Source organism: Coregonus clupeaformis, chromosome 17 (assembly GCF_020615455.1).
Source record: "Coregonus clupeaformis isolate EN_2021a chromosome 17, ASM2061545v1, whole genome shotgun sequence".
In the NCBI taxonomy this organism is placed as follows: Eukaryota; Metazoa; Chordata; class Actinopteri; order Salmoniformes; family Salmonidae; genus Coregonus; species Coregonus clupeaformis.
In genome coordinates, this window is record NC_059208.1 from 11,712,519 (window position 1) to 11,726,599 (window position 14,081).

General features: G+C 41.2%; 1 protein-coding gene across 6 annotated transcripts in view; it reads left to right on the forward strand.

Annotated features, from left to right (window-relative positions):
* Window positions 1-13,701, forward strand: part of LOC121586596 (triple functional domain protein) — a 97,335-nt gene extending 83,634 nt beyond the window's left edge. For all 6 annotated transcript variants that reach the window (XM_041903410.2, XM_041903411.2, XM_041903413.2 and 3 more), the window contains 6 exons: window positions 9,078-9,234; window positions 9,401-9,522; window positions 9,832-9,910; window positions 10,772-10,972; window positions 12,186-12,324; window positions 12,597-13,701. In XM_041903410.2, coding sequence (XP_041759344.2) covers window positions 9,078-9,234; window positions 9,401-9,522; window positions 9,832-9,910; window positions 10,772-10,972; window positions 12,186-12,324; window positions 12,597-13,169 — 1,271 coding nt within the window. In that variant the 3' untranslated portion in view covers window positions 13,170-13,701. The remainder of the gene's footprint in view (window positions 1-9,077; window positions 9,235-9,400; window positions 9,523-9,831; window positions 9,911-10,771; window positions 10,973-12,185; window positions 12,325-12,596) is intronic.
* The last annotated feature ends 380 nt before the right edge of the window (window positions 13,702-14,081 follow it).

Sequence of the window (14,081 nt, forward strand, 5' to 3'; positions counted from 1 at the left end):
CTGTATGGGGAGGAGTGGGCCAAAATCCCTGCTGCAGTGTGTGCAAACCTGGTCAAGACCTACAGGAAATGTATGATCTCTGTAATTGCAAACAAAGGTTTCTGTACCAAATATTAAGTTCTGCTTTTCTGATGTATCAAATACTTATGTCATGCAATAAAATGCAAATTAATTACTTAAAAATCATACAATGTGATTTTCTGGATTTGTGTTTTAGATTCCGTCTCTCACAGTTGAAGTGTACCTATGATACAAATTACAGACCTCTACATGCTTTGTACGTAGGAAAACCTGCAAAATCGACAGTGTATCAAATACTTGTTCTCCCCACTGTATATGGAGGTTTAAATATCCTGATCTAGTGAGATATACATGGCGGAGACTCAATCAAGCTAGTCGTCTTGATTTCTTTCTTATCTCATTCTCGTTGGCACCAAAAGTTTATAAAAAGTGTTGATAGGGGACAGAATGCGGTCGGACATTCATATAATTGGCATATACATTACTCTTACTGAATTTCCACGTGGGCGAGGATATTGGAAATGTAATCAAAGCCTATTGGATGATAATTATTTTTAACTAGAACAAAGGAATTTATAACTGACTTTTTCCGACATAACATAGGTACAGCAAATCCCCTTATTGTATTGGACAACTTTAAATGCGCCTTTAGAGGCCATGCAATTCAGTACTCATCTCGAAAACAAAAGCAATTTAGGTCAAAAGAGTTTATACTAACAAAGGAAATAGAAAGTCTAACAGAACAGATAGATGGCAATAAAAACTGTAACATAGAGGCTCAGAATAAATTAGAGGAAAATCAAAAAGAAATGGAGAAACTTATTCATTAAAGATCAAGTGTAATATATTATAAAAATAAAGCAAACTGGATGGAATATGGGGGAGAAAAATGCACTAAATTATTTTTTAATCTTCAACATTGATAATGTAAAATTAACAGCCAAACAGAAAGACTCATGTGAAGGTGAAATTACAGAGGAGGAACTTCTGGATGCAATTAAAGACTTTAAGTCTGGGAAAACTCCAGGGTTGGATGGCATACCAGTCGAACTATACCAAACCTTTTTTGATATACTAAGAGGACCGCTATTAGCATGTTTTAACCACTCCTATGTAAATGGTAGATTATCTGACACTCAAGAAGAAGGTCTGATCTCATTATTACTGAAACAGGATACAAGTGGAAAATATAAAGATCCAGTCCATTTAAAAAAATTGGAGGCCCCTTACACTTCAGTGTTGTGATGCGAAAATTCTAGCAAAATGTATAGCGCATAGAATTAAAAAGGTATTGTCGGATATTATTCATTCTAATCAGACAGGTTTTTTACAAGGAAGATACATTGGAGGCAAGTATTGGAAACAATAGAACATTATGGAAAATCGGAGAAACCAGGCCTGCTATTCATAGCAGACTTCGAAAAGGCATTTGATAAAGTACGACTGGGGTTTATATATAAATGCCTGGAGCATTTCAATTTTGGTGAATCTCTTATAAAATGGGTCAAAATCATGTATAGTAACCCTAGGTGTAAAATAGTAAATAATGGCTATTTCTCAAAGTTTTAAACTGTCAAGAGGAGTGAAACAAGGTTGTCCACTATCGGCATATCTATTTATTGTGGCCATCGAGATGTTAGCTATTAAAATCAGATCCAACAATAATATCAGGGGATTAGAAATCCAGGGCTTAAAAACAAAGGTGTCATTGTACGCTGATGATTCATGTTTTCTTTTAAATCCACAACTAGAATCACTCCACAGCCTCATAGAGGATCTAGATACATTTTCTAACCTCTCTGGATTACAACCAAATTATAACAAATGTACTATATTACATATTGGATCAATAAAAAATACAATTTTTACATTGCCATGTAGTTTACCAGTAAAATGGTCTGATGGTGATGTGGATATACTCGGAATACATATCCCAAAGGAAATAAATGATCTCACTTCAATAAATTATAATAGAAAGTTAGCAAAAATAGATAAGATCTTGCCTGTCAATTTGTGGAAAAATCACCCTGATTAACTCTTTAGTATTATCCCAGTTTACCTATTTGCTTATGGTCTTGCCTACGCCTAGCGAACAGTTTTTTAAATTATATGAGAAAAAAAGATTCCATTTTATTTGGAACGGCAAGCCAGACAAAATTAAACGGGCCTATTTATATAATGAATATGAATTCAGAGGACAGAAATTATTAAATATTAAAGGATTAGACCTATCAATAAAAGCTTCAGTCATACAAAAGTTATACTTAAATCCGAACTGGTTCTCTAGCAAATTAGTAAGATTGTCTCACCCAATGTTCAAGAATGGCCTTTTTCCCTTTATTCAGATTACAACCACTCACTTTCAGTTATTTGAAAAGGAAATAATCTCCCAGATATCACTATTTATAAAACAATCCATAGAAAGTTGGTTGCAATTTCAATTTAATCCTCCAGAAACGACAGAACAAATAATGCAACAAATATTGTGGTTAAACTCAAAAAAACTAATTGACAAAACCTTATTTTTTTGACAAAATGTTGAAAAAAGGTATAATCTTTGTAATTGATATCATCGGTAGGACTGGTGGAGTTATGTCGTGCATGCTCTACCCAAAATTACAACCAAATAATTGCAGCCTTACCGCAAAAATGGAAGAGGAAAGTGGAAGGAGGAGAAAGTAAGGAACTTGTCTGTCGGCCTTGCATTAAAGAACATAATTGGTTAAGGAAAACTGTGATAAATAAAAAGGTATATCAGTTTCATTTCAGGACCAAAGGATTGACAGCCGTCCCATATAGATTGCAAAATAGTTGGGAAGAGATTTTTGACGTACCGATCCCATGGCATAGTGTTTATGAACTGATACGCAAAACGACACCGGATTCAAAACTTAGAATCTTTCAATTTAAATTATTATATAAAATTCTTGCTACCAATAGAATGTTATTTATATGGGGGATACAATCTTCCCAGCTCTGCAGATTTTGCTGCGAAGAGACAGAATCATTAGCTCATTTGTTTTGGTACTGTCCATTTGTAGCTTGTTTTTGAACACAGGTCCAGGAATGGCTAAAGGATTGCAATATTTACCTGGAGCTAACCCTGCAGATAGCACTACTGGGTGATCTGAAAAGTCATAGTCAATCGATCAATAACATAATAATACTATTAGCAAAAATGTTTATTTTCAATTCACAATCTGTAGAAACAATGAGAATAGAAAGGTTCAGAACTTTTGGAAGACAGTACAGTTGAAATATATATGGCAAATATAAATCCTATATGGATGGTGTTAAAAGATAGATGGGAGGTGTTGAATGGAATTGAAGGATGGGACTAATAACAAACAATAACAAGATAACTAATAATGTAGGCACGCTGTGTCCATAATAAGTGTATGGGTTGTAGGTTGGGAGCTTTTGTGAAGGAGCACAGTTAGAAAGATATGGCATATAGAAGCAAACTGGATGGACATCATGAAAATGATCGGAGAGGTTGAGAGTAGAAGAAGTTCAGGAGAAAGAACAAACAAAATGCAATTACTGTAAAATTGACTGTGTCCATAAAATGTAGATAGGGGTATGGGCTGGAAGTAGAGGCTTAGGCGTTGTTGTTCACTAGTTTACTCCAAGTGGGGAAAGGGTGGCGGGGTTGGAAAGTAAGAAAGAGGAATATATATTTTTTTTTAAAGGATATGTATGTATGTGTGTATATGTGTATGTACGTATATGTGTGTATATATATATATATACAGTGGGGAGAACAAGTATTTGATACACTGCCGATTTTGCAGGTTTTCCTACTTACAAAGCATGTAGAGGTCTGTAATTTTTTATCATAGGTATACTTCAACTGTGAGAGACGGAATCTAAAACAAAAATCCAGAAAATCACGTTGGTATGATTTTTAAGTAATTAATTTGCATTTTATTGCATGACATAAGTATTTGATCACCTACCAACCAGTAAGAATTCCGGCTCTCACAGACCTGTTAGTTTTTCTTTAAGAAGCCCTCCTGTTCTCTACTCATTACCTGTATTAACTGCACCTGTTTGAACTCGTTACCTGTATAAAAGACACCTGTCCACACACTCAATCAAACAGACTCCAACCTCTCCACAATGGCCAAGACCAGAGAGCTGTGTAAGGACATCAGGGATAAAATTGTAGACCTGCACAAGGCTGGGATGGGCTACGGGACAATAGGCAAGCAGCTTGGTAAGAAGGCAACAACTGTTGGCGCAATTATTAGGAAATGGAAGAAGTTCAAGATGACGGTCAATCACCCTCGGTCTGGGGCTCCATGCAAGATCTCACCTCGTGGGGCATCAATGATCATGAGGAAGGTGAGGGATCAGCCCAAAACTACACGGCAGGACCTGGTCAATGACCTGAAGAGAGCTGGGACCACAGTCTCAAAGAAAACCATTAGTAACACACTAAGCCGTCATGGATAAAAATCCTGCAGCGCACGCAAGGTCCCCCTGCTCGAGCAAGCGCATGTCCAGGCCCGTCTGAAGTTTGCCAATGACCATCTGGATGATCCAGAGGAGGAATGGGAGAAGGTCATGTGGTCTGATGAGACAAAAATAGAGCTTTTTGGTCTAAACTCCACTCGCCGTGTTTGGAGGAAGAAGAAGGATGAGGACAACCCCAAGAACACCATCCCAACCGTGAAGCATGGAGGTTGAAACATCATTCTTTGGGGATGCTTTTCTGCAAAGGGGACTGGACGACTGCACCGTATTGAGGGGTGGATGGATGGGGCCATGTATCGCGAGATCTTGGCCAACAACCTCCTTCCCTCAGTAAGAGCATTGAAGATGGGTCGTGGCTGGGTCTTCCAGCATGACAACGACCCGAAACACACAGCCAGGGCAACTAAGGAGTGGCTCCGTAAGAAGCATCTCAAGGTCCTGGAGTGGCCTAGCCAGTCTCCAGACCTGAACCCAATAGAAAATCTTTGGAGGGAGCTGAAAGTCCGTATTGCCCAGCGACAGCCCCGAAACCTGAAGGATCTGGAGAAGGTCTCTCACAGTTGAAGTGTACCTATGATAAAAATTACAGACCTCTACATGCTTTGTAAGTAGGAAAACCTGCAAAATCGGCAGTGTATCAAATACTTGTTCTCCCCACTGTATATGGAGGCTTAAATTTGTACGATTTTTAAGTAATGAATTAGCATTTTATTGCATGACATAAGTATTTGATACATCAGAAAAGCAGAACTTAATATTTGGTACAGAAACCTTTGTTTGCAATTACAGAGATCATATGTTTCCTGTAGGTCTTGACCAGGTTTGCACACACTGCAGCAGGGATTTTGGCTCACTACTCCATACAGACCTTCTCCAGATCCTTCAGGTTTCGGGGCTGTCGCTGGGCAATACGGACTTTCAGCTCCCTGCAAAGATGTTCTATTGGGTTCAGGTCTGGAGACTGGCTAGGACACTCCAGGACCTTGAGATGCTTCTTACGGAGCCACTCCTTAGTTGCCCTGGCTGTGTGTTTCGGGTCGTTGTCATGCTGGAAGACCCAGCCACGACCCATCTTCAATGCTCTTACTGAGGGAAGGAGGTTGTTGGCCAAGATCTCGCGATACATGGCCCCATCCATCCTCCCCTCAATACGGTGCAGTCGTCCTGTCCCCTTTGCAGAAAAGCATCCCCAAAGAATGATGTTTCCACCTCCATGCTTCACGGTTGGGATGGTGTTCTTGGGGTTGTACTCATCCTTCTTCTTCCTCCAAACACGGCGAGTGGAGTTTAGACCAAAAAGCTCTATTTTTGTCTCATCCAGATGGTCATTGGCAAACTTCAGACGGGCCTGGACATGTGCTGGCTTGAGCAGGGGGACCTTGCATGCGCTGCAGGATTTTAATCCATGACGGCGTAGTGTGTTACTAATGGTTTTCTTTGAGACTGTGGTCCCAGCTCTCTTCAGGTCATTGATCAGGTCCTGCCGTGTAGTTCTGGGCTGATCCCTCACCTTCCTCATGATCATTGATGCCCCACGAGGTGAGATCTTGCATGGAGCCCCAGACCGAGGGTGATTGACCGTTATCTTGAACTTCTTCCATTTTCTAATAATTGCGCCAACAGTTGTTGCCTTCTCACCAAGCTGCTTGCCTATTGTCCTGTAGCCCATCCCAGCCTTGTGCAGGTCTACAATTTTATCCCTGATGTCCTTACACAGCTCTCTGGTCTTGGCCATTGTGGAGAGGTTGGAGTCTGTTTGATTGAGTGTGTGGACAGGTGTCTTTTATACAGGTAACGAGTTCAAACAGGTGCAGTTAATACAGGTAATGAGTGGAGAACAGGAGGGCTTCTTAAAGAAAAACTAACAGGTCTGTGAGAGTCGGAATTCTTACTGGTTGGTAGGTGATCAAATACTTATGTCATGCAATAAAATGCAAATTAATTACTAAAAAATCATACAATGTGATTTTCTGGATTTTTATTTAGATTCGGTCTCTCACAGTTGATGTGTACCTATGATAAAAATTACAGACCTCTACATGCTTTGTAAGTAGGAAAACCTGCAAAATCGGCAGTGTATCAAATACTTGTTCTCCCCACTATGTATGTATGTATGTATGTATGTATGTATGTATGTATGTATGTATGTATGTATGTATGTATGTATGTATGTATGTATGTATGTATGTATGTATGTATGTATGTATGTATGTATGTATGTATGTATGTATGTATGTATGTATGTATGTATGTATGTATGTGGTCACCACCTGCAGAACCACTTCTTTATTGGGGGTGTCTTGCTAATTGCAGTGTATATGTGTACAGTGGGGGAAAAAAGTGTTTAGTCAGCCACCAATTGTGCAAGTTCTCCCACTTAAAAAGATGAGAGGTCTGTAATTTTCATCATAGGTACACGTCAACTATGACAGACAAATTGAGGAAAAAAATTCCAGAAAATCACATTGTAGAATTTTTAATGAATTTATTTGCAAATTAAGGTGGAAAATACAGTGGGGAAAAAAAAGTATTTAGTCAGCCACCAATTGTGCAAGTTCTCCCACTTAAAAAGATGAGAGAGGCCTGTAATTTTCATCATAGGTACACGTCAACTATGACAGACAAATTGAGAAAAAAAATCCAGAAAATCACATTGTAGGATTTTTTATGAATTTATTTGCAAATTATGGTGGAAAATAAGTATTTGGTCACCTACAAACAAGCAAGATTTCTGGCTCTCACAGACCTGTAACTTCCTCTTTAAGAGGCTCCTCTGTCATCCACTCGTTACCTGTATTAATGGCACCTGTTTGAACTTGTTATCAGTATAAAAGACACCTGTCCACAACCTCAAACAGTCACACTCCAAACTCCACTATGGCCAAGACCAAAGAGCTGTCAAAGGACACCAGAAACAAAATTGTAGACCTGCACCAGGCTGGGAAGACTGAATCTGCAGTAGGTAAGCAGCTTGGTTTGAAGAAATCAACTGTGGGAGCAATTATTAGGAAATGGAAGACATACAAGACCACTGATAATCTCCCTCGATCTGGGGCTCCACGCAAGATCTCACCCCGTGGGGTCAAAATGATCACAAGAACGGTGAGCAAAAATCACAGAACCACACGGGGGGACCTAGTGAATGACCTGCAGAGAGCTGGGACCAAAGTAACAAAGCCTACCATCAGTAACACACTACGCCGCCAGGGACTCAAATCCTGCAGTGCCAGACGTGTCCCCCTGCTTAAGCCAGTACATGTCCAGGCCCGTCTGAAGTTTGCTAGAGTGCATTTGGATGATCCAGAAGAGGAATGGGAGAATGTCAGATGAAGCCAAAATAGAACTTTTTGGTAAAAACTCAACTCGTCGTGTTTGGAGGACAAAGAATGCTGAGTTGCATCCAAAGAACACCATACCTACTGTGAAGCATGGGGGTGGAAACATCATGCTTTGGGGCTGTTTTTCTGCAAATGGACCAGGACGACTGATCCGTGTAAAGGAAAGAATGAATGGGGCCATGTATCGTGAGATTTTGAGTGAAAACCTCCTTCCATCAGCAAGGGCATTGAAGATGAAACGTGGCTGGGTCTTTCAGCATGACATTGATCCCAAACACACCGCCCGGGCAACGAAGGAGTGGCTTCGTAAGAAGCATTTCAAGGTCCTGGAGTGGCCTAGCCAGTCTCCAGATCTCAACCCCATAGAAAATCTTTGGAGGGAGTTGAAAGTCCATGTTGCCCAGCGACAGCCCCAAAACATCACTGCTCTAGAGGAGATCTGCATGGAGGAATTGGCCAAAATACCAGCAACAGTGTGTGAAAACCTTGTGAAGACTTACAGAAAACATTTGACCTGTGTCATTGCCAACAAAGGGTATATAACAAAGTATTGAGAAACTTTTGTTATTGACCAAATACTTATTTTCCACCATAATTTGCAAATAAATTCATAAAAAATCCTACAATGTGATTTTCTTGAAAAAACATTATCATTTTTTTCTCAACTTTGAGTCCCACTATAGTTGACGTCTTTTTAAGTGGGAAAACTTGCACAATTGGTGGCTGACTAAATACTTTTTTCCCCCACTATATATATGTGTGTGTGTGTATATATGTGTAAATGTATGTATGTATGTATGTGTGTATATATATATATATATATATATATATATATATATATAAAACATGAGGGATTGGAAGTGATGCAGACAATTACATTGATGAAAGTTACAATCTATCTGCAATATTAAGCTGATCTACCCCCAAGGGAAAAATAAAATAATAAAAAATAAAATAATAAAAAAAAGTCTCATTGTGTAGTCTCAATAAAGATCCCCTCAATATAACAGAATTGATATACAGATTTACATATATTGTTTGTGTGTCCATGACCATTTTCCACTTAGGAACAATAAAGTTAATTGTGAAATATCAAATAATAACCAAAGAATGAACAAAAAAACACATTTAAACTTGAAAAGGCAAACAAATGAATGTAAATAATATGCTCTCACTATGACACAACCCCTGGCGCTCTCAGCTGCTCAGTCATGATGTCATTTTACCTTTGGCCCTTAGTTCAACCAGAATTCCTGGTCCCCCTGAGTGAGATGACGTGTGACAACGGGGAGAGTGTGACTCTGAGGTGTAAGGTGTGTGGCCGAGCTACTGTCACTTGGAGGGGACCTGACCAGACCACCCTGAACAATAATGGACACCACAGCATCGCCTACAGGTACACAGAGAGAGAGAGAGAGAGACACACACACAAACACACAGAGGTATCACTTGTTTGTGTGACAGTGAAACATTGTTATTGGCTGTTAAAATGTGTGTGTGTGTGTGTGTGTGTGTGTGTGTGTGTGTGTGTGTGTGTGTGTGTGTGTGTGTGTGTGTGACAGTGAGACGGGCGAGGCGACACTGAGGATAGTAGGTGTGTCTTCGGTGGACAACGGTGTTTACACCTGCGTCGCTGCTAACGACCTGGGCTCAGTGACATCATCAGCCAGCCTCAGAGTGCTAGGTGAGACCACACACACACGTACATACATGCTGGCACAGGCCAGTAATTAAACAGTAATTAATGTAACTGTAAATGACTTGCATATTTAGGAAAAGTCAAGGACAGACGGGGGCATGACTTTTAAAATGGGAGAGATATTTAAATTTTAAATTCATATTGAGTCGAAATGACTCACTCGGCTCTTCTAGTGTTAACACACAGCTGCACAAATGCATTCACACAGTACTGTACATTTTCACCGTTCACAGGCAAAAACAAACACACTCTCTTTGGCTGTATTTGACTGTATTATTCCCCCTTTGTGTGTAGCTGTGTCCAGTGACGGGGTCAGGGTGAGCTGGAAGGACAACTTTGAGTCCCACTACACTGAGGTGGCAGAGCTGGGAAGGTACAGTACACACACCTCTGTTCTTATCACTCCTTCGTGTGTGTGTGTGTGTGTGAACCCTTCTACTTGACTTAAGAGTGTAAGATGGGGGGGTGGGGTACTGCTAAGCTATATACAATTGTTTTAAGAAGGTCATACCAAGGATAATTTTGGTATTTGATTTAGAATTTTAAGACCCCTTGAAGTATAAAAATATATATATTTGATGAAAAAATGTTTTTGCTTTACTGCTGTTAGCCCATACAAACGCATTGAATAACAGATTCACTACATGGAACAACAGATAGTCCTAAAAAAAAATCAAAAGGAAGTTTGTTCTGAAGTGTTTGTCCTATATTTGAGAGATATAAGAAAGATCAGGAAACATTTGTTATTTTTATTGACATGTATTTAACCCCTTATTTTTGTCACTACACAGTCTCCATATATACTTCCATAAATGTTTTCGAATGGTACCGTGGGACCTTCAGACGAGTCTTGTGAGGCCTGTGGGCATTCTAGAGCAAAACCAACATGAACGTGTTCGCGAGAGTCATCTTTCCATAAAGGGGTCATAATAGTTTGTAGGCCAAACCGTTCGGACATAACATACGATTTTGTGAGAAGACTGATTTCCGGTATGTCAAATGGTCTGACAAACACCGCTCTAGCTCTGTCACCTCTTATCGCAAATGCGTAAGTGTTACATAGGTGGACATAAACAGATTTCTATAGCTTAAACTGACACAATTTTACAGGGAACTTTATATTATGCTAATTCGATTTCACAGACATCGACCTTAGGGGGTTAATGACGATTCCAATGATAATGATGTAGAGTCAGCCTCTGAAGATGACTGTAACCTCTCCTCCTCGCCCCAGGGGCCGGTTCTCTGTAGTCAAGCGTTGCGACCACAAGTCGACCAAACGCACAGTGGCAGTCAAGCTGGTCAATAAGAAGCTGATGAAGAGAGACCAGGTGACCCAGGAGCTCAGCCTGCTACAGAGACTACAACACACACACCTGGTCACACTGCTGGACACGTATGAGACCCCCAGCAGCTACGCACTGGTCCTGGAGATGTGAGTTACAGACACACCACCTGGCGCTCGCACGCACACACACACACACACGCACACACACACACTAGTGCTGAGCGATTAGTGCTTTTTGAAGTCTGTTCGATTATTTAAAAAATTATCACGGTTTTCGATTTCAATATTTATTTTTACATTAAATGCACTATGCATTGTATCGGCTGAATGCTGTAACAACACAGAATAAACAATTAGGCCTAATAAAAGTCCCATGATGGTAGTGACTGCCCATTACTGCTTATCACTTATTAACTATCATTTATTCACATTACTGTACTTTAATAAAATATTTCATTTGTGTACAACACATTAGGAACACCTTCCTAATATTGAGTTGCACCACCTTTTGCCCTCAGAACAGCGTCAAATCGTCGGGCATGGACTCTACAAGGTGTCGAAAGCATTCCACAGGGATGCTGGCGCATGTTGACTCCAATGCTTCCCACAGTTGTGTCAAGTTGGCTGGATGTCCTTTGGGTGGTGGACCATTCTTGATACACACGGGAAACTGTTGAGCGTGAAAAATCCAGCAGCGTTGCAGTTCTTGAAACACTTTAACCAGTGCGCCTGGCACCTACTACCATATCCCATTCAAAGGCACTTAAATATTTTGTCTTGCCCATTCACTCTCTGAATGGCACACATACACAATCCAAGTCTCAGTTGTCTCAAGGCTTAAAAATACTTATTTAACCTGTCTCCTCCCCTTCATCTACACTGATTGAAGTGGATTTAACAGGTGACATCAATAAGGAATCATATCATTCACCTGGTCAGTCTATTCCATGGAAATAGCAGTAGTTCTTAAAGTTTTGTACACTCAGTGTCATCATCTCATTTCTATAGAGCTGCTCTCTAATAAAATCACTATTTTTGTAGTTCTTTAAAGTAAATTAGGCATACCTTTATGACTGCTGAATACCAACTATCAATCACTTAGATTATCTATTTTCTTGCGAAGCAACGGCTCTCTATCTCTCTCAATCGTGCATTTTTCTGTCTCTTCTCTCTTTCCATTTTGGTTAATCGCTCAACATGAACACACACACACGCTTACACCTGGTAGCACTCCTAGACGCCTTCAGCTACAGATTGGTCCTGGAGATGTGAATACACACACACACACACAGTAGCATTCAACATTCTCACAGATCTGCTGCCATCTAACCTTGACCCGTGTGTGTGTTTCTCACTACAGGGTTGATCAGGGTCGTCTCCTGGACTACATAGTAAGCTGGGGGAATCTAACTGAGGAGAAAGTGGCCAGCTACCTACGGAACATCCTAGAAGCTTTACATTACCTACACAACTGTAGGATAGCCCATCTGGACTTAAAGGTACTGTACTGCTGCTGTTTTTCTCTCAATTCTGTCTCTCCTTTCCATTTCTCAATTTCTCTCCTTTATATCTCTCCATTCTTTTTCTCGCTCTCCTTTTTATTTCTCCATTCTCACTTCTATAGCTTCCATTTATACTATCCCGTATCTTCCCTTCCCTCAATTTCTGTCCACCTCTCTCTTTTCTATCTCCTATTTATACTCTATCTCCCTCCCCCATATCGCTCTCCCCCCTCCCTCCTTCTCCTCCCTCTTTCTCTCCTCTCCCCCAGCCTGAGAACCTGTTGGTGTCCCACACCTCGTCCGGCCAGCCCGTGGTCAAACTGACTGACTTCGGGGATGCCGTCCAGCTCAACAGTGCCCACTACATCCACCCTCTCCTGGGAAGCCCTGAGTTTGCCTCCCCCGAGCTGGTCCTGGGGGAGCCGGCCGCCCTGACCTCTGACCTCTGGAGCCTGGGGGTTGTGACCTACGTCCTCCTGAGCGGGGCCTCTCCTTTTCTGGATGAGAGCGTGGAGGAGACGTGTCTGAACATCTGCCAGCTAGACTTCAGCTTCCCCCACCACTACTTCCAGGGCGTGACCCAGGGGGCCAGGGAGTTTGTCTGCCTGCTGCTGAGGGCCGACCCGGCCAGGAGGCCTCCGGCTGGGCTATGTCTGCAGGAGCCCTGGGTCCAGGGCCAGGCCAGGTTAGCAGACATCCAGGGACAGGGTAGGGTGGAGGGGGGGTGTCTGGACACGTCTCGCCTGGTGCTGTTCATAGACAGGAGGAAGCACCAGACAGACGCCAAGCCCATCGGAGGGGTACAGAGCTTACTACATAGCCGGCTACAGCCACGGGCCTGAGCGAGGGCTGGAGTGAGGGAGAAAGATGCCCCCTCCCACCACCCTAACAGGAAGGAGAGAACAGGACATCCTGTCCTAAACGGATTCCTCACTATATTCTCACTAGGTGCTTGTGTAGATCTAAGAAGATTTTATAGGTGCGAGCAATGTTATTTCTACCTAACCTATCAGAGGACAAGGTGGAGACGGTATTGATAGAACCATATTGCTTAGACCTATCCAATCCTTTCAGATCTATATGAGGTGACTAGGGGGTAGTGATTAGGGGTTGATTTGGGACTGGGCATCTCAGAGAAAGAAAATGAAATTCACTGATCTCATCCTCTTTCAGATATGTTGTGGTTTTAAAGAGTCCTGTGGGCCTTCAACCAATCAAAACATGAGGCCTGTAGGCCTAGAGGTCCTTAGCCAATCAGAGTTTTCCCTGAGAGAACACACACTGAGTTCTCAGCCAACAAAACAAGGATGACAATGTCCTCACCAGTCTACTGCTGCTTGCTTGTTTACACTCAAACTGATTTTCGAAAGAAGATTCGAAAAATCTAAAACAAGAAAAATACTGATAAATTGATGGAGTAACATATTTTTCCTCTATCTTACTGAGAGTCAAACAAACAGAGCTTTCAGAGGAGAGTGTTGCCAAGGAAGCTAGTGTTAGCACACATAGCAACCATCCCTTCCCTGTTGTTGCCAGAGAAAGAGAGAGCTGTTTTGTTTTTGTGCTTTTACAATAAGTGACTCAAATTCTTTTGAGACGCGCCCTTTCTTTAAGAACCAACATATAAAGAGAGAGAACAATGTCCTCAACTTTTCAAAAAAGTTTTCAAAAAATAAAAAAATTTCTCTAATGAACTTTTCAAAAGAAGATTGAAGAAAAAAGATCAGCAGTAGAAAGTCGCTACGCTACTTTAC